The following is a 22359-nucleotide window of genomic DNA, read 5'->3' on the forward strand; positions in this document are numbered from 1 at the left end:
CTGTCTCTTCATCTAATAATCAATGCCAGACACCGTGGTAATGACTGATGCACAGCTGGTGTCTGCATTACCACATGTTTTTATGTCCCCCCCCCACTTCATTGAAATCACACTTCAGTTATCACAAAACATTATTTTCCATGTTTTAAACGATCGGTTATAAAGGCCTGGGGGAAGACTGTAATTTAAATAAAACCAGAGAGGAGGTGAACTTTAGGCTACTTGGAGAATTTAGGGCATGAATGAAAAGACATTGCGAGACGCAGATTACCAAAACATATGAGCATCTTTCGTCTGCCTCCCTCTCTCCGGCTAATAATGGAGGTCTGTGTGTATCCTAGCGTATTCATGGTACCGATGTCTTAGGGACAGTCCTGCAAGCACAGAATATCCTTCTCTTCATTTTGCCTCATTACAGTAGGCTATCGGTAGCATGTATTGATTACGCTTTCCAGACATAATGGAATGTGGCCCGTTAAACGCACCTCGGCTACAGCATGTCTGTCTGTCTGTTAGGGTAGGCTACATTACGGGTTTTTAAAATGCCAAACCTTCTCCGGTGATATGAACAGACATTTGACTTGTCTGTAACAGGAATGCTGCTTCTGAATTCCATCACTAGGCAACCAGAACTGTCAATCAAATAATCTCAAGCTGCTGTGCGCAACCTGCTTGCCTGCGCACAGACCACTCTCTCCTAAAAAAGTACTTTCAAGTTTGTTAAATACTGTAAATACTGTAAGAGAAAAAACAATACATCAATCAGCAAAGTTTATTGTTATTTGGGGGGAAAAAATACAGAACACTTTACAGAATTCTACTGAATGAATGAAAGGGTACAGACCTGATGGCAGTATGCTTTGTGCCAAAGAACAGCCCTAAACATGTGCTATATTGACCATATACCACACCCCCATATACCACACCCCCATATACCATACCCCCATATACCATACCCCCATATACCATATACCGGAAGAAGCCCAAACAGATATAATATTTGACTAAAATAATCATTTCAAACCTTGCTTACATTTGTATATGAACCCATATCTCTCTATTATGCGTGGGAACACTTTGGAGGAGGGACAACATGCAGCGCCTCAGAAAGTATCCCTACACCTTGTTTTGTTGTGTTACGGCCTGAATTTAAAATGGATTACAATTAGATTCCGTCATCACTGACCTACTAACCACAATACCCCATAATGTCAATGTGGAATTATGTTTTTAGACATTTTTACAAATTAATCAAAAATGAAAAGCTGAAATGTTGAGTCTAAGTATTCAACCCCTTTGTTATATGGCCTAAATACATTCAGGAGTAACAACTTGCTAAACATGTCACATAATAAGTTGCATCGACTCACACTGCGTGCAATAATAGTCTTTAACATCATTTTTGAATGACTACCTCACCTCGTTTCCCTCATACATACAATTAACTGTCAGGTCCCTCAGTAAATGTAAAAACACATTCTACCACACACCAGGGAGTTTTACCACTGCCTCACAAAGGGGACCTTGTAGATGGGCTTTAAAAAAAAAGCAGACATTGAGTATCCCTTTGAGCCTGGTGAAGTTATTCATGACACTGGATGGTGTATCAATACACCCACATCAACAACACTGTAGGATGGTGTATCAATACACCCACATCAACAACACTGTAGGATGGTGTATCAATACACCCACATCAACAACACTGTAGGATGGTGTATCAATACACCCACATCAACAACACTGTAGGATGGTGTATCAATACACCCACATCAACAACACTGTAGGATGGTGTATCAATACACCCACATCAACAACACTGTAGGATGGTGTATCAATACACCCACATCAACAACACTGTAGGATGGTGTATCAATACACCCACATCAACAACACTGTAGGCCACATATGTCAGAGTCAAGGCCCGCGGGCCACATCCGGCCCGCGAGAAGGTTTTTACGGCCCCTGGGATGATCTTGATTTATTATTAGAACCGGCCCGCAGACCGCAGCAAGCCGGCAGCCCGCAGATCTTTTACACGCACCAATACTACATTTCCCACAATGCAACGGTGACGCACCGAGCAGTAGGCTGCTTCATTTCAATATTTATTGGCACAGCAGTTGTCAGCATCACAGTAAAATTAACTTTCAGATACCCATCAAAAATGGCAAAACGGAAGGTGGACACTGAGAACCGGGGTTTCAAACAAGGTGGGAGTCGGAGTATTTGTTCACGGAGGTAGCTGGAAAACCTGTGTGTCTTCTGTGTGGAGAAAGTGTGGCGGTACTGAAAGAGTATAATCTGAGACGACATTATGAAACAAAACACGCGGACAAAAACAAGAATATGGACATGGAACAAAGGCTACAAAAGGCAGAGGAATTAAAACGAGGCCTCAAATCTCGACAGGCTCTGTTCAAAAAAGCCAAATCACAAGGCCAGGCTGCTGTCAAGGCCAGTTTTATTTTGGCAGAAGAGATCGCTAAATCAGCCCGGCCATTTACGGAGGGGGATTTCATCAAAAACTGCATGATTAAAGTTTGTGACGAAGTTTGCCCAGAAAAAGGCAACTCTTTTTAAATGTGAGTCTGAGCAGAAACACCATTGCCGAGAGAGTAGACCAGTTGTCCATCAATCTAAAAGAGCAGCTTGTGAAAAAGGGAAAAGATTTCATTGCATATTCCTTGGCTGTGGATGAGAGCACCGACATTTCTGACATTGCCCAGTTGTCAATTTTCATCCGCGGAGTGGACTCCAGCCTAAGCGTGACAGAGGAGTTTTTGGCTTTACGTCCTATGCATGGCACAACTACGGGGCATGATTTGTATGAAGAGGTGTCAAGATGTGTAAATGAGATGGAGCTGCCTTGGGAAAAACTTGTGGGTTTGACAACCGACGGAGCACCTGCGATGTGTGGACACAGGAGCGGACTGGTGGCGAAGATACGGGAAAAGATGCAAGAGGAAAACGCGACAGGTGAGCTGACAGCTTATCATTGTATCATACACCAGGAAGCGTTGTGCGGTAAAGCCTTGAAAATGGAGCATGTAATGAGCATCATCACGCGCACAGTTAACTTTATCAGAGCCAAAGGTTTGAATCACCGCCAGTTCAAGGCATTTCTGACGGAGTTAGAAACGGAGCATGGTGATTTGCCTTATCACACAGAGGTGCGATGGCTAAGCCAGGGAAAGGTGCTTCAAAGATGTTTCGAGCTTCGTGAGGAGATTTGTCTGTTCTTGGACAGCAAAGGGAAAGACACAACACAACTCCGAGACGAAATGTTTCTGTGTGAAATGGCTTTTCTGTGTGACATTACGAGTCATCTGAATGCAATGAACTTGCAGCTGCAGGGTCGGGATCGTGTCATCTCTGATATGTACAGTACAGTGAAGGCATTTAAAACCAAACTGACTCTGTGGGAGACGCAGATGCGGAAAGAAAATTTGAGCCACTTTCCCAGCTGCCAGACCATGAAAGAGAAGCTCTCTACCAGTGCGTTCCCGAGCGCACAGTTGGCTGATAAAATAGGTATGCTTGCCGCTGACTTTCGACGCCGATTTGCTGACTTTGAAGCACAAAAAGCAGGTTGGAACTGCTCGGTAACCCATTTGCTGTTGACGTGGAAAGCTCACCACCAAACCTCCAAATGGAGTTGATTGACCTCCAATGCAATGATGCACTGAGGGCAAAATATGCGGCAGTGGGTGCTGCGGAGTTCGCCCGTTTCCTCCCCGACACAATGCCCCAGCTGCGCATCCAGGCTGCTCAAACGTTGTCTATGTTTGGCAGCACATACCTGTGTGAACAACTGTTTTCTTTGATGAACTTGAACAAAACATCACACAGAAGTCGACTTACTGCTGAACACCTCCACTCAATTCTGAGGATTTCCTCAGCTCAGAGCCTTACCCCGAACATTGATGAACTTGTGGAAAAGATGGGACACCACCAAGTATCACCCTCAACCTCAAACAAGTGAACATTACTGTGCAATCACATATTTAGAGTTTTTACTCAGTTCAAGTTTAAAAGTTAAAGTTTAATATTTGTTTTCACTGCATGTTACTTCTCCTTAAACAAAGTGTTGTTTTTGATTAATAGATTTTTGCACTTTATTTTATTGTATTTCAATCCAATTATATTTTAAAAATATTTCAGTTGAGTGGATGATAGAAAATTGCTATTATTGTTTTTTTCTTTGAAGTAAATTTAGCCCACTTTTGCTAAAATAGAAAATATAGGCTACTGATGGTGCCTTGAATACCGGTTTCTTTCATTTAATGTTCATGTTATGGGGATTTTTATATAAAGGAAATTTGTCTTTTGTGTCTGTTGAAAATTAAAGATTACTGACAGAGCCATAAGAAAATATTGCTTTATTTATCTGATCATATTGGAATATATTTGTTAGGTTTTCAGTAGGTTCAATTAGGTTCACTAGACTATATGCGTCATTTAAAAATTTTCAATTAACATTCGAACAGTCCGGCCCTCGGCTTGTAGCTACATTTTTATTTGGCCCTCCGTCCATTTGACTTTGACACCCCTGCTGTAGGCTATCCACAATACTAACCTAATTGACAGAGTGACAGAGTGCTGAAGGCCCAAAAAGGTGATACTTTGTTTTGTGTTGCACTGAAACATGCACAAAAAAAATCCCTGCTAGGGGGGGATGCAGGTTAACTAATTACATTTTATTTTACCTTTATTTAACTAGGCAAGTCAGTTAAGAACAAACTACCTTGTTCAGGGGCAGAACGACAGATTTGTACCTTGTCAGCTCGGGGATTTGAACTTGCAACCTTCCGGTTACTAGTCCAACGCTCTAACCACTACCCTGCCTCCCAAATAACAAAGAATGTGATCTACATGATCAGTCTCTGTGTGTAACATTAAAAGTGATTCATGTGAACCTAACTCACAGCTAAAACATGTAAAGAAAGCAGTCCAATGTTATTTGTTGCCAAGACTTTACTGCAAAATGACATGTCTTGAGAAAAAAACATATTGCAGTTAGCCACAACAGCCTTCACAATAGAACGCTTGCGACCACGACAGCCTTCACAATAGAACGCTTGCGACCACGACAGCCTTCACAATAGAACGCTTGCGACCACGACAGCCTTCACAATAGAACGCTTGCGACCACGACAGCCTTCACAATAGAACGCTTGCGACCACGACAGCCTTTACAATAGAACGCTTGTTACCACGACAGCCTTTACAATAGAACGCTTGTTACCGCGACAGCCTTTATAATAGAACGCTTGTTACCACAACAGCCTTTATAATAGAACGCTTGTTACCACGACAGCCTTCACAATAGAACGCTTGCGACCACGACAGCCTTTATAATAGAACGCTTGCGACCACGACAGCCTTCACAATAGAACGCTTGCGACCACGACAGCCTTCACAATAGAACGCTTGTTACCACGACAGCCTTTATAATAGAACGCTTGCGACCACGACAGCCTTCACAATAGAACGCTTGCGACCACGACAGCCTTCACAATAGAACGCTTGCGACCACGACAGCCTTTACAATAGAACGATTGTTACCACGACAGCCTTTACAATAGAACGCTTGTTACCGCGACAGCCTTTATAATAGAACGCTTGTTACCACAACAGCCTTTATAATAGAACGCTTGTTACCACGACAGCCTTTATAATAGAACGCTTGTTACCACGACAGCTTTTATAATAGAACGCTTGTTACCACGACAGCTTTTATAATAGAACGCTTGTTACCACGACAGCCTTTATAATAGAACGCTTGTTACCACGACAGCTTTTATAATAGAACGCTTGTTACCACGACAGCCTTTATAATAGAACGCTTGTTACCATGACAGCTTTTATAATAGAATGCTTGTTACCACACACATTAAAAAAACATCTTAAGCAGAAATAGAATGAAACAGGCATTCTATTTTTGCTATATTATAGTGGCCACTATAGACATCGATCAAGTGCACAAGGCTACATGTGTGCAACAATAACGTTCACCGAGTATAAAAAATGATAATCCCCCCTCACTCACACGTGTCACTGTCAAGACAACAAAAACTATATTTTTGGGCTACACTGCACATTATTACATTGTACACTTTCTGCCTGTGGACATCTGTTCTACAATGTGTCTGCAAAAGTGAGAAAGAGGGAAAGTGTGTGGTGTTTCACCTTTCACCTCTGTAGTGGCATCCATATTAAACCAGGCCCGGCTCCAGCTACACTTGATCCCACTTGTTTAGCAAGCAACGCATCATTTTCACCTAATTCTCTCATTCTGAAAATGAACCACATACTGTAGAGGGAAAAGATTGGGTAATAGACAGCGGTTAGTTCGTTAGCTAGTTAACGTGTCACACAGACAGCGGTTAGTTCGTTAGCTAGTTAACGTGTCACACAGACAGCGGTTAGTTCGTTAGCTAGTTAACGTGTCACACAGACAGCGGTTAGTTCGTTAGCTAGTTAACGTGTCACACAGACAGCGGTTAGTTAGTTAGCTAGTTAACGTGTCACACAGACAGCGGTTAGTTCGTTAGCTAGTTAACGTGTCACACAGACAGCGGTTAGTTCGTTAGCTAGTTAACGTGTCACACAGACAGCGGTTAGTTCGTTAGCTAGTTAACGTGTCACACAGACAGCGGTTAGTTCGTTAGCTAGTTAACGTGTCACACAGACAGCGGTTAGTTCGTTAGCTAGTTAACGTGTCACACAGATTGCCGGGGTCCAGTGAGCAACTAACGCGTTATAACTTGAAGAACGGCAAGGAGTCGTATAGTTAATACAATAGCGAATTGGTTAGGTTACTAATGTTAGCTCATCTGATGTTGTAACGTTAGCTGTCTGACTTTATTAGCAAGCTAATTCTCACACCATAAACTCAATTATTTGATCAGGTGAGTTGGCTAATGTTGCGCAACATTTCTCTGGCTAGCTAACGGACAAGTCGATACAGTTAGCAAGATACTTAACAATGCTAATACTTGTTCCATCACACTTTCTCCCTCACCTCAAACTTTCCAAATGTTTTTTTGGTTACAGTGATTCATTTGGTGGCTAGTTTGTGAACAGAATAAGGAATATTCCAAAACATCCTGTTTTCAACTCAAGGCACTAAAGTAAAACTGCAACAACAACTAAAAATATGACAAAGAAATGAACTTTTTGTCCGGAATACAAAGTGTTAGATTTGGGTCAAATCCAATAAAACACATTACTGAGTAACACTCTTCATATTTTCTAGAACAGCAGCGGCTGCGTCATGTTATGTGTATTTATCACGGATCCCCATTAGTTCCTGCCAAGACAGTAGCTACTCTTCCTGGGGTTTATTATGGATCCCCATTAGTTCCTGCCAAGGCAGCAGCTACTCTTCCTGGGGTTTATTATGGATCCCCATTAGTTCCTGCCAAGACAGTAGCTACTCTTCCTGGGGTTTATTATGGATCCCCATTAGTTCCTGCCAAGGCAGCAGCTACTCTTCCTGGGGTTTATTATGGATCCCCATTAGTTCCTGCCAAGACAGTAGCTACTCTTCCTGGGGTTTATTATGGATCCCCATTAGTTCCTGCCAAGACAGTAGCTACTCTTCCTGGGGTTTATTATGGATCCCCATTAGTTCCTGCCAAGACAGTAGCTACTCTTCCTGGGGTTTATTATGGATCCCCATTAGTTCCTGCCAAGACAGTAGCTACTCTTCCTGGGGTTTATTATGGATCCCCATTAGTTCCTGCCAAGACAGTAGCTACTCTTCCTGGGGTTTATTATGGATCCCCATTAGTTCCTGCCAAGACAGTAGCTACTCTTCCTGGGGTTTATTATGGATCCCCATTAGTTCCTGCCAAGACAGTAGCTACTCTTCCTGGGGTTTATTATGGATCCCCATTAGTTCCTGCCAAGACAGTAGCTACTCTTCCTGGGGTTTATTATGGATCCCCATTAGGTCCTGCCAAGGCAGCAGCTACTCTTCCTGGGGTTTATTATGGATCCCCATTAGTTCCTGCCAAGACAGTAGCTACTCTTCCTGGGGTTTATTATGGATCCCCATTAGTTCCTGCCAAGACAGTAGCTACTCTTCCTGGGGTTTATTATGGATCCCCATTAGTTCCTGCCAAGACAGTAGCTACTCTTCCTGGGGTTTATTATGGATCCCCATTAGTTCCTGCCAAGACAGTAGCTACTCTTCCTGGGGTTTATTATGGATCCCCATTAGTTCCTGCCAAGACAGTAGCTACTCTTCCTGGGGTTTATTATGGATCCCCATTAGTTCCTGCCAAGACAGTAGCTACTCTTCCTGGGGTCCAAACACACCACAGCAACCACATTACATATAAAACAACAGATAAAACAGAGAACTATGTTTGTACTGAATGAGCTAAAGATCAAAAGAGTCCATCATATAACACCACCACACATCCACACCATGTTCAATACCTCCATACAACAATATCACAATGTGTGCGTATGCATGTGTCTGTAGCTTTGTGTGTCTCTTCACAGGCCTTGTTGTTCCTTCCATAAGGTGTATTTTTACCTGCTTTTTAAATCTGATTCTACTGCTTGAATCAGTTATCTGATGTGGAATAGAGTTAAGTTCCATGTAGTCATGGCTCTATGTAGTACTGTGTCCCTCCCATAGTCTGCCTCACTCTCACTCTGTCTTGTGGGGTGTCCGAGCTGTCTGTTTAAACTACTAGCACACAGCGCAGTACATTCAGCTTGTCAACACATCTTACAATAACAAGTAATGATGAAGTCAATCTCTCCTCCACTTTGAGCCAGGAGAGATTGACATGCATGTCAGTAACATTAGCTCTCTGTGTGCTTTTAAGGGCCAGCTGTGCTGCCCTGTTCTGAGCCAACTGCAATTTTCACAAATCCTTCTTTGTGGTACCTGACCACACTACTGAACAGTAGTCCAGGTACACCAAATCCAGGGCCTGTAGGACCTGCCTTGTTGATAGTGTTGTTAAAAAGGTAGAAACTAGGGCCTGTAGGACCTGCCTTGTTGATAGTGCTGTTAAAAAGGTAGAAACTAGGGCCTGTAGGACCTGCCTTGTTGATAGTGCTGTTAAGAAGGCAGAGCAGCACTTTATAATGGACAGACTTCTCCCCATCTTAACTACTGTTGTATCAAAATGTTTTGACCATGACAGCTTACTGTCCAGGGTTACTCCAAGCAGTTTAGTCATCTCAACTTGCTCAATTTCCACATGATTCATTACGAGACATAGTTGAGGTTTAACGTTCAGTGAATGATTTGTCCCAAATACAATGCTTTTAGTTTTGGAAATATTTAGGAAGAACTTATTGGTATGCTTGTAATCGGACCGGGGTGTTTTTCAGGACAAAAATAGAAACAGAATAGCGCTAAGCAATCCTAGAGGAAAACTCGGTTCAGTCTGCTTTCCACCAGACACTGGGAGATGAATTCACCTTTCAGTAGGACTGAACAAGGCCAAATCTACACTGGACTTGCATAACAAGAAGACAGTGAATGTTCCTGAGTGGCCGAGTTACAGTTTTGACTTAAATCTGCTGGAAATTCTGTGGCAAGACTTTTAAAATGGTTGTCTAGCAACGATCAACAACCAAATTGACAGAGCTTGAAGAATTTTGAAAATAATAAATGGACAATTATTGTACAATCCAGGTGTGCAAAGCTCTTAGAGACTTACCCAGAATGACTCACAGCTGTAATCACTGACAAAGGTGATTCTAACATGTATTGACTCAGGGCCAAGGGATATGATTACTTACGTAAATTAGATGCTTTGAATTTTTTATAATAAATCAACTTTTTCCACTTTCTCATTATGGGGTATTTTGTGTCGATGGGTGAGGAAAAAAGGGATTTAATCCATTTTGAATTCAGGCTGTAACACAAAATGTGGAATAAGTCAAGTGGTGTGAATATAACACCAAATAAACTATTTTGTTAGCAAGCTGCAGTTGTCTTGCTAGTTATGGGTACTTCTTCATGTAGGAACATGCCAAGAAGTTGCCTGGACACCTGCTTTTGAATTGCAATTTAATTCAACATCGAGCAGAAATTAGCATTTGAATCAGGAAAGTTTCCTCTCACCTCTGCATGCCAGAATGTTTAATTAAAATGATATTTTAATGTACTTTACCAGTTGTCTGTGCTGTTGTTCGGTTGGAATGTGACAATAGATCCACAGAAAAATATAATTATAAAACTTTTCTAAAGGGAAGTGAGTTCACATTTCTATCACCTGAAACACGCGCAGAACCATGTAAACAAGTGCACCATGCATCTCCCGCATGTACTTTAATATTGTGTGCGTGCTTCATGTTATATACATCTGAAAACACTACCAGTGGTTTGAAACGTTGTTTTAATGATAGTATACCCACAGGAAAGTGTCTCACATGACCTACCGCCAAAAAGGACTAACCGCACGGACAACCGGTAATGTATGAAAAAAATATAATTGTATTCATCATTATGGCTTGTAGAGGTCGTGTGAGGTAACTTTCCCCATTTAAAAGCTCATTTGTGCCCGACGTAGAATTCAATGGAATGCAACGTCGGTTTTCCAGCCAAGAAGCCACTGAGCAGCTTCCTGGAATATTTATGCCTCCTCTCCCTCCTAGGTTAGGTAGCTAGTGTGGTGTTATTAGGGGTAACAACGTACAATATTTCTCTATTTCACATTCTAAGGGCACGAAATAAGGAAGTCTACATGGTTTGGTGTTTCCTCCTAACGCCAGGTACAAGTAATATCCAACCACCTGAATATATCGTTCCGTGGATCAGCGAGTCGGAACAGGTTGCTTCTTATTTCAGAAGGCCAGTGGCTCGTTTTACTCGCTGAAAGCAAAACTCCATTTGTGGGAAGACGCGTTAGTTAGTTAGGATTAACTACCTAGCAAACTAGAACAGTAAATAATACATGTTCCATTCTCCTGGGAAAGACGACCAGTCAGACTCGACATACCTTGTCTTCAGGCTGTAATAATCCTTGTTGTGTCAAAGTAAGCAATTGTGGAGAGGGTATAATTCCATAAACTTTTCGTCTTATCTTTTCGCCTCGACTTCCCTGTGGACACTACACCGTCATCAGTTACGACACTTCTAGCAAGGTATCCGCACTAACTACACACTTTCCCCGCCTTGTTCCACTTTTCCCTGACGTTCCCGTCTGCGCTCGCTCCCGCTTTTGCCTATCTGCCAGTTTCGTCAGCCTCCTACCGCTCAACACAGTCCGCAACTATTTTTGAGGGAGGAGTGTTGGTAAACGGGCTCCACCTTGTGGCGCAAGGGAAAAGGGCTCCCAAACACCTTTGGCGAGCAAATGGTGAATTTTGAAACGGCTTCTATATCAAGGTTACATACACCCCATTACAACTGAAATGTATGCTGCCCTACAAATGCAAAACGCAGTAACTACGAATTTGGTCAAATGTCTTTGGTCTGTTGTAATGGCCAGGTATTTTTATCTGATTAATGTGGTATTTAGTTTCCTGACACAAGAACAAGCCATTTGATCAGAATATATCATGGGAGTATCAGGAATTGCTGTCTGTCTAGAGTCTAGATTGAAGTCAGATTTTGCAGTAAAAAGAAAATGTAGTTGCTGCGTTTTGCCTTTGTGGGGCAGTATGGAGGCTTCCAAAATGTCTGGTGGGACATGGTATACACATCAATAAGTGATTTCAATCATCACTAAGAGTTCTCAGTGGCAGGAGAAATATAACACATATGGTGTAATGCAACATTGGAAAAAGGTTTTATGCTGGTAAAGTTAATTTGTATCACTTTTGAACACTAGTCAATATCAGCCTCAACAGATCTCTTCCAACATCTATGGGGGTGCAGGGTTGGGCATTGCCCTCACAAACCTCCATGTTGCCCACCCAAATTATTATGCTTGAGCCATATTAAAATGTAAAAAATGCATGACATTAGCTCAGAAACAGCCAAAAAATATCTGTCCAATAAGAACGCTTGAAGGAGACTGAACGGGTTGAGCACAGAATGAGAATGACACCAGATATGTTTTTCTCATAATGATTTAATCACACATACATGCAATCAATCCAAAAAGGTGACATCATCATTAACCTTTAACCTCCCCTCCTCCTCCAATCAGAGCGCTGCAATTGTGGCCCAGTTCTCTATGGTTCCGTCCGAAATGGAACCCTATTCCCTATGTACAAAGTAGTGCCCTACATAGGAAATAGGATGCGATTTGGGACAGAACCTAGGAATGATCCAGTACCTTTGTCCTTATCTGTAAATTAGAAATTGTTGAGTAACTATTACACAGTAATAAAAGTGGCTACGCTTTTCTTTAGAATCAATGCAAACAAATTAATTTGGTTGGTAAACGCCATGGACAAATGGCTGTTACTGTGCTTCTTGTTCTAGACTTTTCTATTTAATATCCATTAAATCCATATCAGTAGAACCCTGGGCAGGTAAGGATAAGGTACTAAGCACTTCGAAGACCATGTTGCAAAGTGTTTACTGTTCTAAAAGTTAGAAAGAGGAAAACGTGATAGACGCAAAGCATTGTCCTGTCATAGGTATAGCCTACCTACCTCTCCCAAACTAGCCTCTCCCAAACTAGCCTCTCCCAAACTAGCCTCTAATAACAGCAAATAGACCACTATGCCAATCACGTAAACAAAGTTCCATACATTTAAGTTACATTTATCAGACTTTTGAAAATGCTTTACACTTCCCCCTCATAAGTCACCACAGGTATGAAGTGTTTTACAAGGGAACCTAATGTTAGGTTTACATTAAAGCGCAGGTGTATGTGGAGAAGAGTTCTGAAGTGCTATCAATTTGTGTGTATAATCCTCCCAAGACAACAAAAGTTCATTTCATAAACACCATCACCGTGTCATGGCTAAAGACTATTCAAAAGATTCAACCCTGGTCACACCTAACATTATATTGTTGATATACAGTATAATCATATTGGACTCACAAGATGTCGGTGGTTTGATTCATGCTGAGCTACAATCACAGCAATGTTTTTGCAAATGTTTCAGAATTTACACCAGGACATAAAATCAAGAGAAAACATTTGACTCTCATATATAAAGGGGATTCGGGAAGACATTTAAAAAATGAAAGAGAAGAAGTGTCAAATCTATCTGTATAGTCCTTGTCTCCTGACTAGATATTTGATGAATAACCCATATTCTTTAGGATAGGCTGAATATGAAAGCCCACTATATAGGGAATAGGCTGGTATTTCACACAAAGCCCTAGTTTACCAGCAGACTAAACCAAACTATGTTCTCCACCCGCTCCAGGGTGACGTTTTCCCTAGGTACAGATCTAGGATCAGCTTCCCCTCCCCCAATCCTAACCTTTACCATCAGTGGGGGAAATATAAAACTGGATACCCTATTCTCCTTCCTAACCCAAGGCCCCGCTCATCTGACTGGCTGATCAGTGGCAAAGGTGGGCCAATCAAACACTGCCATCCCAACCAACCAATCCAGATCCAATTTACAGACAGATACAGTACAGCAATCTACCGATAAGTAGTAAGTAACTGTTAGCATTAGAGCTGACTCTATGGGTAGTAACTGTTAGCCTTAGAGCTGACTCTATGGGTAGTAACTGTTAGCCTTAGAGCTGACTCTATGGGTAGTAACTGTTAGCATTAGAGCTGACTCTATGGGTAGTAACTGTTAGCATTAGAGCTGACTCTATGGGTAGTAACTGTTAGCATTAGAGCTGACTCTATGGGTAGTAACTGTTAGCATTAGAGCTGACTCTATGGGTAGTAACTGTTAGCATTAGAGCTGACTCAATGGGTAGTAACTGTTAGCATTAGAGCTGACTCAATGGGTAGTAACTGTTAGCATTAGAGCCGACTCTATGGGTAGTAACTGTTAGCATTAGAGCTGACTCAATGGGTAGTAACTGTTAGCATTAGAGCTGACTCAATGGGTAGTAACTGTTAGCATTAGAGCTGACTCAATGGGTAGTAACTGTTAGCATTAGAGCTGACTCTATGGGTAGTAACTGTTAGCATTAGAGCTGACTCAATGGGTAGTAACTGTTAGCATTAGAGCTGACTCTATGGGTAGTAACTGTTAGCATTAGAGCTGACTATGGGTAGTAACTGTTAGCATTAGAGCTGACTCTATGGGTAGTAACTGTTAGCATTAGAGCTGACTCAATGGGTAGTAACTGTTAGCATTAGAGCTGACTCAATGGGTAGTAACTGTTAGCATTAGAGCTGACTCTATGGGTAGTAACTGTTAGCCTTAGAGCTGACTCTATGGGTAGTAACTGTTAGCATTAGAGCTGACTCTATGGGTAGTAACTGTTAGCATTAGAGCTGACTCTATGGGTAGTAACTATTAGCATTAGAGATACAGATCATTTAAAAACATATTTTTGGAAAAGTCTCATTCTCAATATAAGGCTCTGGGAAAAGTATTGATTCAAACAAAATAGATGGATGGATCAAATATAGCAGTATCCAATAGCATAGTTGATTAACTTGGTTTAATCCACTTCACATGACAGGGAGGGCACCACATGGGAGCCCCTTGATAACAATAAGATACTAGAAACAGAAAATGAAAAACAGCAACCAGCCAATATTTTAGAGAGGAGGTCAGGGCAAAGGTGATGAATGGATCAGAAGACCTAGCTAGGACAGGACAAGCATGTGTGGGCCATCTATCTCAGTGGACCAGTAGTCTACGCATGTGTGGGCCATCTATCTCAGTGGACCAGTAGTCTACGCATGTGTGGGCCATCTATCTCAGTGGACCAGTAGTCTACGCATGTGTGGGCCATCTATCTCAGTGGACCAGTAGTCTATGCATGTGTGGGCCATCTATCTCAGTGGACCAGTAGTCTACGCATGTGTGGGCCATCTATCTCAGTGGACCAGTAGTCTATGCATGTGTGGGCCATCTATCTCAGTGGACCAGTAGTCTACGCATGTGTGGGCCATCTATCTCAGTGGACCAGTAGTCTACGCATGTGTGGGCCATCTATCTCAGTGGACCAGTAGTCTAAGCATGTGCTCCTATGTGCAGATAGATAAATAACAACCCTAACAGCACATTAAAATGGACTAAATAGGCTGTGATAAGGTATAGGTAGTGTCCCAAATATAACCATATTCCTTATATAGTGCACTACTTTTGACCAGAGCCCTATTGGTCCTGTTGAAAAGAAGTGCACTATATAAGGGAAAGGGTGTCGTTTGAGACGCAGACATGACAGCGCGCTCCTGATCGGACTCCTCTTTCCTTCTCACATATGTTTCCATGTAGCCACCTCACCCGCACGTCGCTTTATTTTCCTCACTCGAAAAAACAATGGCCGCCACAGGTTTTCTGTCATGAAATAGATCCACACTGTAGTCCCACCTCTTGGCATTTCAAATCCAAACACCTCGTAAGGAAGCAGTGCCATGTTACACCTGTACGACAGGACAGTAGTGCTCGATGGCCATCTATTCGGTTCAGACCTTTTAACAAGCTTGTAAAATCTATTCAGAGAAAGAAGTGTTGTGCAACCAGGAGGACAATAAGGAAATGTGTTGTACAAAGAGATTAGTGAAATAACATCTGTGTTATCAATCATCCTTTTCTTTCTTTCTTTTCCCTAGTCGCTTTTCATGTTTTCCTCTCACCTCTTCTGAAATCCTGGTTACAGTACATTCAACTTGGCACAGTGCAGACTAAACCTTAAGACACAGATGACAACAAACTGTGCAACGAAACAAAGCTACACATTCAAGTCACATGTCGTTCATAACACCAAGACTCTGTGGTTGGTGGATGTCGTGTTGTTTTGTATATTCAATTCATTTCTGTAGTTCATGTTTGTTTCAGAGAGAAGAAACATGAGTGTAGGTGGATCTGTACAGGCAATGAATATTTATATATTTATATTTAAACTCCTCCCTCACTCTAATATATACCCTGCAAGGAGCCAATGGCTGTAATGGGATGACAGGTTGTCAGGGTGATATCCTTCTGCTTCTTCTGTGGTCACACCCCATCCTGTCCTCAGCTGCTTCAGAGGCGAGAGGAGGAGAGGAACATGTTGTGGGGAGAAGAGAAAGAGAGGAGAGGTGGGGGAGAGATAGAGGGGGGAGGTGGGGGAGATATAGAGGGGGGAGGTGGGGGAGAGATAGAGGGGGAGGTGGGGAGAGATAGAGAGGGGAGGTGGGGAGAGATAGAGGGGGAGGTGGGGGAGAGATAGAGGGGGGAGGTGGGGGGAGATAGGGGGAGGTGGGGGAGAGATAGAGAGGGGAGGTGGGGGAGAGATAGAGGGGGAGGTGGGGGAGAGATAGAGGGGGAGGTGGGGGAGATATAGAGGGGGAGGTGGGGGAGAGATAGAGGGGGAGGTGGGGGAGAGATAGAGAGGGGAGGTGGGGGAGAGATAGAGGGGAGGTGGGGGAGAGATAGATGGGGGAGGTGGGGGAGAGATAGAGGGGGAGAGATAGAGAGGGAAGGTGGGGGAGAGATAGAGGGGGAGGTGGGGGAGAGATAGAGGGGGAGGTGGGGGAGAGATAGAGAGGGAGGTGGGGGAGAGATAGAGGGGGAGGTGGGGGAGAGATAGAGGGGGAGGTGGGGAGAGATAGAGGGGGAGGTGGGGGAGAGATAGAGGGGGAGGTGGGGGAGAGATAGAGGGGGAGGTGGGGGAGAGAGAGGGGAGGTGGGGAGAGATAGAGGGGGAGGTGGGGGAGAGATAGAGGGGGAGGTGGGGGAGAGATAGATGGGGGAGGTGGGGGAGAGATAGAGGGGGAGGTGGGGGAGAGATAGAGAGGGGAGGTGGGGGAGAGATAGAGGGGGGAGGTGGGGAGAGATAGAGGGGGAGGTGGGGGAGAGATAGAGAGGGGAGGTGGGGAGAGATAGAGGGGGAGGTGGGGGAGAGATAGAGGGGGAGGTGGGGGAGAGATAGAGGGGAGGTGGGGAGAGATAGAGGGGGAGGTGGGGGAGAGATAGAGGGGGAGGTGGGGGAGAGATAGAGGGGGAGGTGGGGAGAGATAGAGGGGGAGGTGGGGAGAGATAGAGGGGGGGAGGTGGGGAGAGATAGAGGGGAGGTGGGGGAGAGATAGAGGGGGGAGGTGGGGAGAGATAGAGGGGGAGGTGGGGGAGAGATAGAGGGGGAGGTGGGGGAGAGATAGAAGGGGAGGTGGGGGAGAGATAGAGGGGGAGGTGGGGGAGAGATAGAGGGGAGGTGGGGAGAGATAGAGGGGGAGGTGGGGGAGAGATAGAGGGGGAGGTGGGGGGAGAGAGGGGGAGGTGGGGGAGAGAGAGGGGGAGGTGGGGGAGAGAGAGGGGGAGGTGGGGGAGAGAGAGGGGGAGGTGGGGGAGAGATAGAGGGGGAGGTGGGGGAGAGAGAGGGGGAGGTGGGGAGAGATAGAGGGGGAGGTGGGGAGAGATAGAGGGGGAGGTGGGGGAGAGATAGAGGGGGAGGTGGGGAGAGATAGAGGGGGAGGTGGGGAGGAGAGGGAGAGAGGAGAAGTGGGGGGAGAGATAGAGGGGGAGGTGGGGAGAGATAGAGGGGGAGGTGGGGAGAGATAGAGGGGGAGGTGGGGGAGAGAGAGGGGAGGTGGGGGAGAGATAGAGGGGGAGGTGGGGGGAGAGATAGAGGGGAGGTGGGGAGAGATAGAGGGGGAGGTGGGGGAGAGATAGAGGGGGAGGTGGGGAGAGATAGAGGGGGAGGTGGGAAGAGATAGAGGGGGAGGTGGGAAGAGATAGAGGGGGGAGGTGGGGAGAGATAGAGGGGGAGGTGGGGGAGAGATAGAGGGGGGAGGTGGGGGAGAGATAGAGGGGGAGGTGGGGGAGAGAGAGGGGGAGGTGGGGGAGAGAGAGGGGGAGGTGAGAAGATAAGGTGGGAAGAGGGAAGATGGGGAGGAGAGGGAAGGGAGGAGAGGTGGGGAGAGATAGAGGGGGAGGTAGGGGAGAGATGGAGGGGGAGAGATAGAGGGGGAGGTGGGGGAGAGATAGAGGGGAGGTGGGAAGATAAGGTGGGAAGAGGGAAGATGGGGAGGAGAGGGAAGGGAGGAGAGGTGGGGGAGAGATAGAGGGGGGAGGTAGGGGAGAGATGGAGGGGGAGAGATAGAGGGGGGAGGTGGGGGAGAGATAGAGGGGGAGGTGGGAAGATAAGGTGGGAAGATGGGGAGGAGAGGGAAGGGAGGAGAGGGAGAGAGGGCTATTAGTGGACTTTACCAAGAGATTATTAACACAAATTCTTTCTGGCATCTTCCTAGAGTGATGTACATGTGGTAATGTGATCAGCACGGGTTAGTAAAAAACAAGCACGACTCATATCAGGATCCTTGCTATGTCCTCCAGAAATGTCCAGGCCTTTCAACCACACAGCAGTTTTCTTCAAAGCTTTACTATTTCTAAATCTGATCATTTATGGTAGGAAATCCTTTCAAAAGCCTTCTAAACTCCCAAGCTCTGTGCAGCAGGTTAGCTGTCACTCACACAAGCCTCGCCCATTAAAAGGGTAGTTCACCCAAATTGCTAACTAACATATGTTTCCTCACCCGGTAAGGTGACCTCTGACCTGACCTCAGCAGTCTGTGGATAAGGTAAGACAGCAAACCCATGCTTTGCTTTTGTTATGTGTTATGGCTACCAAGCCGGCAGTGACCTGTCTGTCTCCTCTTTGTATCAGTTCCTGTCTCTACTCTAGACCCTGACCTCTGACCTGACCTCAGCGGTCTGAGACCAGACTCTCCCTCTGTTCCTCATATTCTACAGTATATTATCCTCATTGAGGCAGTGGTCTCAGTCACTCACTTCTGGTCTGGCTTCACGCCCCCTCCTCCCCTGATGGCCACGGTCTGGCTGTTCTGATAGAAACCCCCTCCGCTACGGTTCACATTAGGGTGGGTGGGGGATGCCACTGGGGGCTGGCCAGGACGAATGGGTTTGGCTGTAGAGGGGGTGGAGGGAGGAACACAAGAGTTTAGGAACGGCATCCATTCAGATACTGAATAACAATTTGTTTTAAAAGACGCACTGCATTATGGGAGGTGTGTGTGTGTCTCTCCTCACCGATCTGAGCGGAGTGGCCCCTCCTGGCCATGTTCTTGGCCCTGACGGCCTCTTTGATGCGGTCCACCTCCTGCTGGTAGCGTTTGCGGTCGCGTGCGGCGTTCTCTTTGGCCTCCTTCAGCGCCGACTCCAGGGCCTTGACCCGCTCAGCCGTAGCGCGCAGACGCTTCTCCAGTTTAGGAAGCTCACAGCGCAGGTCTGCATTATCACGCACCAGCTGAGAGAAGGAGGGAGATCACAACAAGTTAGTGATCTCCAAAAGCACTAGAAGCAGAGCCTGACTGCCAGTCTGTTAGTGCTAAGCATGTCAACTACTCGTCACTCACTGTCATGTTTGGCTTCACAAGGACAGCAGTGGAGTTGGCAAGAACACAAACAGATCTGGGACCAGGCTATGGAGGGGTGGGGGGGTCGGGTGTTGATCTGGGACCAGCCTATGGGGGTGGGGGTGGGGGCTGTTGATATGGGACCAGGTTACAAGAAGCGGTATGATTTCAGTGTATTTGGGTCTGTGTGTTGGGTTCATAGGCGAGTTGATTACATACCTGTTGTACAGTACAGAGTACATACCTGTTGTACAGTACAGAGTACATACCTGTTGGTACAGTACAGAGTACATACCTGTTGGTACAGTACAGAGTACATACCTGTTGTACAGTACAGAGTACATACCTGTTGTACAGTACAGAGTACATACCTGTTGTACAGTACAGAGTACATACCTGTTGGTACAGTACAGAGTACATACCTGTTGGTACAGTACAGAGTACATACCTGTTGTACAGTACAGAGTACATACCTGTTGTACAGTACAGAGTACATACCTGTTGGTACAGTACAGAGTACATACCTGTTGGTACAGTACAGAGTACATACCTGTTGTACAGTACAGAGTACATACCTGTTGCTACAGTACAGAGTACATACCTGTTGTACAGTAGTACAGAGTACATACCTGTTGTACAGTAGTACAGAGTACATACCTGTTGTACAGTAGTACAGAGTACATACCTGTTGTACAGTAGTACAGAGTACATACCTGTTGTACAGTACAGAGTACATACCTGTTGGTACAGTACAGAGTACATACCTGTTTGTACAGTACAGAGTACATACCTGTTTGTACAGTACAGAGTACATACCTGTTGTACAGTACAGAGTACATACCTGTTGTACAGTACAGAGTACATACCTGTTGGTACAGTACAGAGTACATACCTGTTTGTACAGTACAGAGTACATACCTGTTGTACAGTACAGAGTACATACCTGTTGGTACAGTACAGAGTACATGTTGTACAGTACAGAGTACATACCTGTTGGTACAGTACAGAGTACATACCTGTTGTACAGTACAGAGTACATACCTGTTGTACAGAGTACATACTTGTACAGTACAGAGTACATACCTGTTTGTGAACCTTGGTAAGCTGCTCCAGGTTGTTCTCCAGAAAGGAGATCTTCTGTTTCTGAGCTGCGCTGCCTCCTGTGTCATCAGAGTCCATCTCAGCACTCTTCTTCACTCGGGTAGCCAGGTCCTGGACAAACAGCTTCCTCAGGTTGTGCAGGGTCTGGAGCTCCTTGGCCTGGGAAGGGGGACAAAGAGAGAGAAGAGGTTTAAAGCTACTTCTATGGGAGAGATCCGTTGTTGAATATATCAAAGGAAGCGATTGTCCATTAAAAAACACACAAACAGTTTTAATCTTTTTTTACCTATGCAATTGGTCTGAAAATAGTTGATTTGAGTTGTACTGGTGATGGACAAAAACGGACAATGTACAGTAGGTCATTTAGGATTTCATCCGTGTTCATGTGCCTGAGTGTGGCTGCAGTGGAAGGAGAAAGCGGGTGCAGTTATAGACATCTACTCACCACAGTCTCCTCCAGTCCCTTCAGGTCCTGTCTGGCCTGCTCTCTCCTGTCCTGCATCACCCTGCACAACACAGCACACAGAGCCATTAGTCACAGCTTGACTATAGTGATATTGGACAGGTCATAGTGCTAAACAAAGCTAACCAGAAGTGACACTTCTATAGTAAGCATGTTAGTTGGGCCCTAGTGAACAGCATCATTGTATATGGTGTGGCAGGTAGCCTAGTGGTTAGAGGGGTGGCAGGTATCCTAGTGGTTAGAGGGGCGGCAGGTAGCCCAGTGGTTAGAGGGGTGGCAGGTAGCCTAGTGGTTAGAGGGGCGGCAGGTAGCCTAGTGGTTAGAGGGGCGGCAGGTAGCCTAGTGGTTAGAGGGGCGGCAGGTAGCCTAGTGGTTAGAGGGGCGGCAGGTATCCTAGTGGTTAGAGGGGCGGCAGGTAGCCTAGTGGTTAGAGGGGCGGCAGGTAGCCTAGTGGTTAGAGGGGCGGCAGGTAGCCTAGTGGTTAGAGGGGCGGCAGGTAGCCTAGTGGTTAGAGGGGGCGGCAGGTAGCCTAGTGGTTAGAGGGGCGGCAGGTAGCCTAGTGGTTAGAGGGGCGGCAGGTAGCCTAGTGGTTAGAGGGGCGGCAGGTAGCCTAGTGGTTAGAGGGGCGGCAGGTAGCCTAGTGGTTAGAGGGGCGGCAGGTAGCCTAGTGGTTACAGGAGCGGCAGGTAGCCTAGTGGTTAGAGGGGCGGCAGGTAGCCTAGTGGTTAGAGGGGCGGCAGGTAGCCTAGTGGTTAGAGGGCGGCAGGTAGCCTAGTGGTTAGAGGGGCGGCAGGTAGCCTAGTGGTTAGAGGGGCGGCAGGTAGCCTAGTGGTTAGAGGGGCGGCAGGTAGCCTAGTGGTTAGAGGGGCGGCAGGTAGCCTAGTGGTTAGAGGGGCGGCAGGTAGCCTAGTGGTTAGAGGGGAGGCAGGTAGCCTAGTGGTTAGAGGGCGGCAGGTAGCCTAGTGGTTAGAGGGGCGGCAGGTAGCCTAGTGGTTAGAGGGCGGCAGGTAGCCTAGTGGTTAGAGGGCGGCAGGTAGCCTAGTGGTTAGAGGGGAGGCAGGTAGCCTAGTGGTTAGAGGGGCGGCAGGTAGCCTAGTGGTTAGAGGGGCGGCAGGTAGCCTAGTGGTTAGAGGGGCGGCAGGTAGCCTAGTGGTTAGAGGGGCGGCAGGTAGCCTAGTGGTTAGAGGGGCGGCAGGTAGCCTAGTGGTTAGAGGGGCGGCAGGTATCCTAGTGGTTAGAGGGGCGGCAGGTAGCCTAGTGGTTAGAGGGGCGGCAGGTAGCCTAGTGGTTAGAGGGGCGGCAGGTAGCCTAGTGGTTAGAGGGGCGGCAGGTAGCCTAGTGGTTAGAGGGGCGGCAGGTAGCCTAGTGGTTAGAGGGGCGGCAGGTAGCCTAGTGGTTAGAGGGGCGGCAGGT

At 45.8% G+C, this 22359-nt stretch overlaps 2 protein-coding genes across 8 annotated transcripts in view; both read right to left on the reverse strand.

The window, feature by feature from the left end:
- Positions 1-11233, reverse strand: part of LOC118377073 (rho GTPase-activating protein 12-like) — a 147719-nt gene extending 136486 nt beyond the window's left edge. For 5 of the 6 annotated variants that reach the window (XM_052476276.1, XM_052476275.1, XM_052476273.1 and 2 more), the window contains exon 1: positions 10980-11232. The gene's annotated coding sequence lies outside the window, so the exon portion shown is untranslated. Of the gene's footprint in view, positions 1-10979 lie in introns of all 6 variants that reach the window. The other variant, XM_052476272.1, reaches the window with a different exon arrangement.
- Positions 11234-12038: 805 nt separating this feature from the next.
- LOC118401783 (kinesin-1 heavy chain-like) overlaps positions 12039-22359 on the reverse strand; it is a 46816-nt gene continuing 36495 nt past the window's right edge. Inside the window, exons 21-25 of one of the 2 annotated variants that reach the window (XM_052476278.1) lie at positions 20929-20989; positions 20466-20642; positions 19057-19273; positions 18799-18934; positions 12039-16048 (exon numbers count right to left, since the gene is read on the reverse strand). In XM_052476278.1, coding sequence (XP_052332238.1) covers positions 16045-16048; positions 18799-18934; positions 19057-19273; positions 20466-20642; positions 20929-20989 — 595 coding nt within the window. In that variant the 3' untranslated portion in view covers positions 12039-16044. Of the gene's footprint in view, positions 16052-18798; positions 18935-19056; positions 19274-20465; positions 20643-20928; positions 20990-22359 lie in introns of both variants that reach the window. The other variant, XM_052476277.1, reaches the window with a different exon arrangement.

Source organism: Oncorhynchus keta, chromosome 23 (assembly GCF_023373465.1).
Source record: "Oncorhynchus keta strain PuntledgeMale-10-30-2019 chromosome 23, Oket_V2, whole genome shotgun sequence".
Lineage (NCBI taxonomy): Eukaryota > Metazoa > Chordata > Actinopteri > Salmoniformes > Salmonidae > Oncorhynchus > Oncorhynchus keta.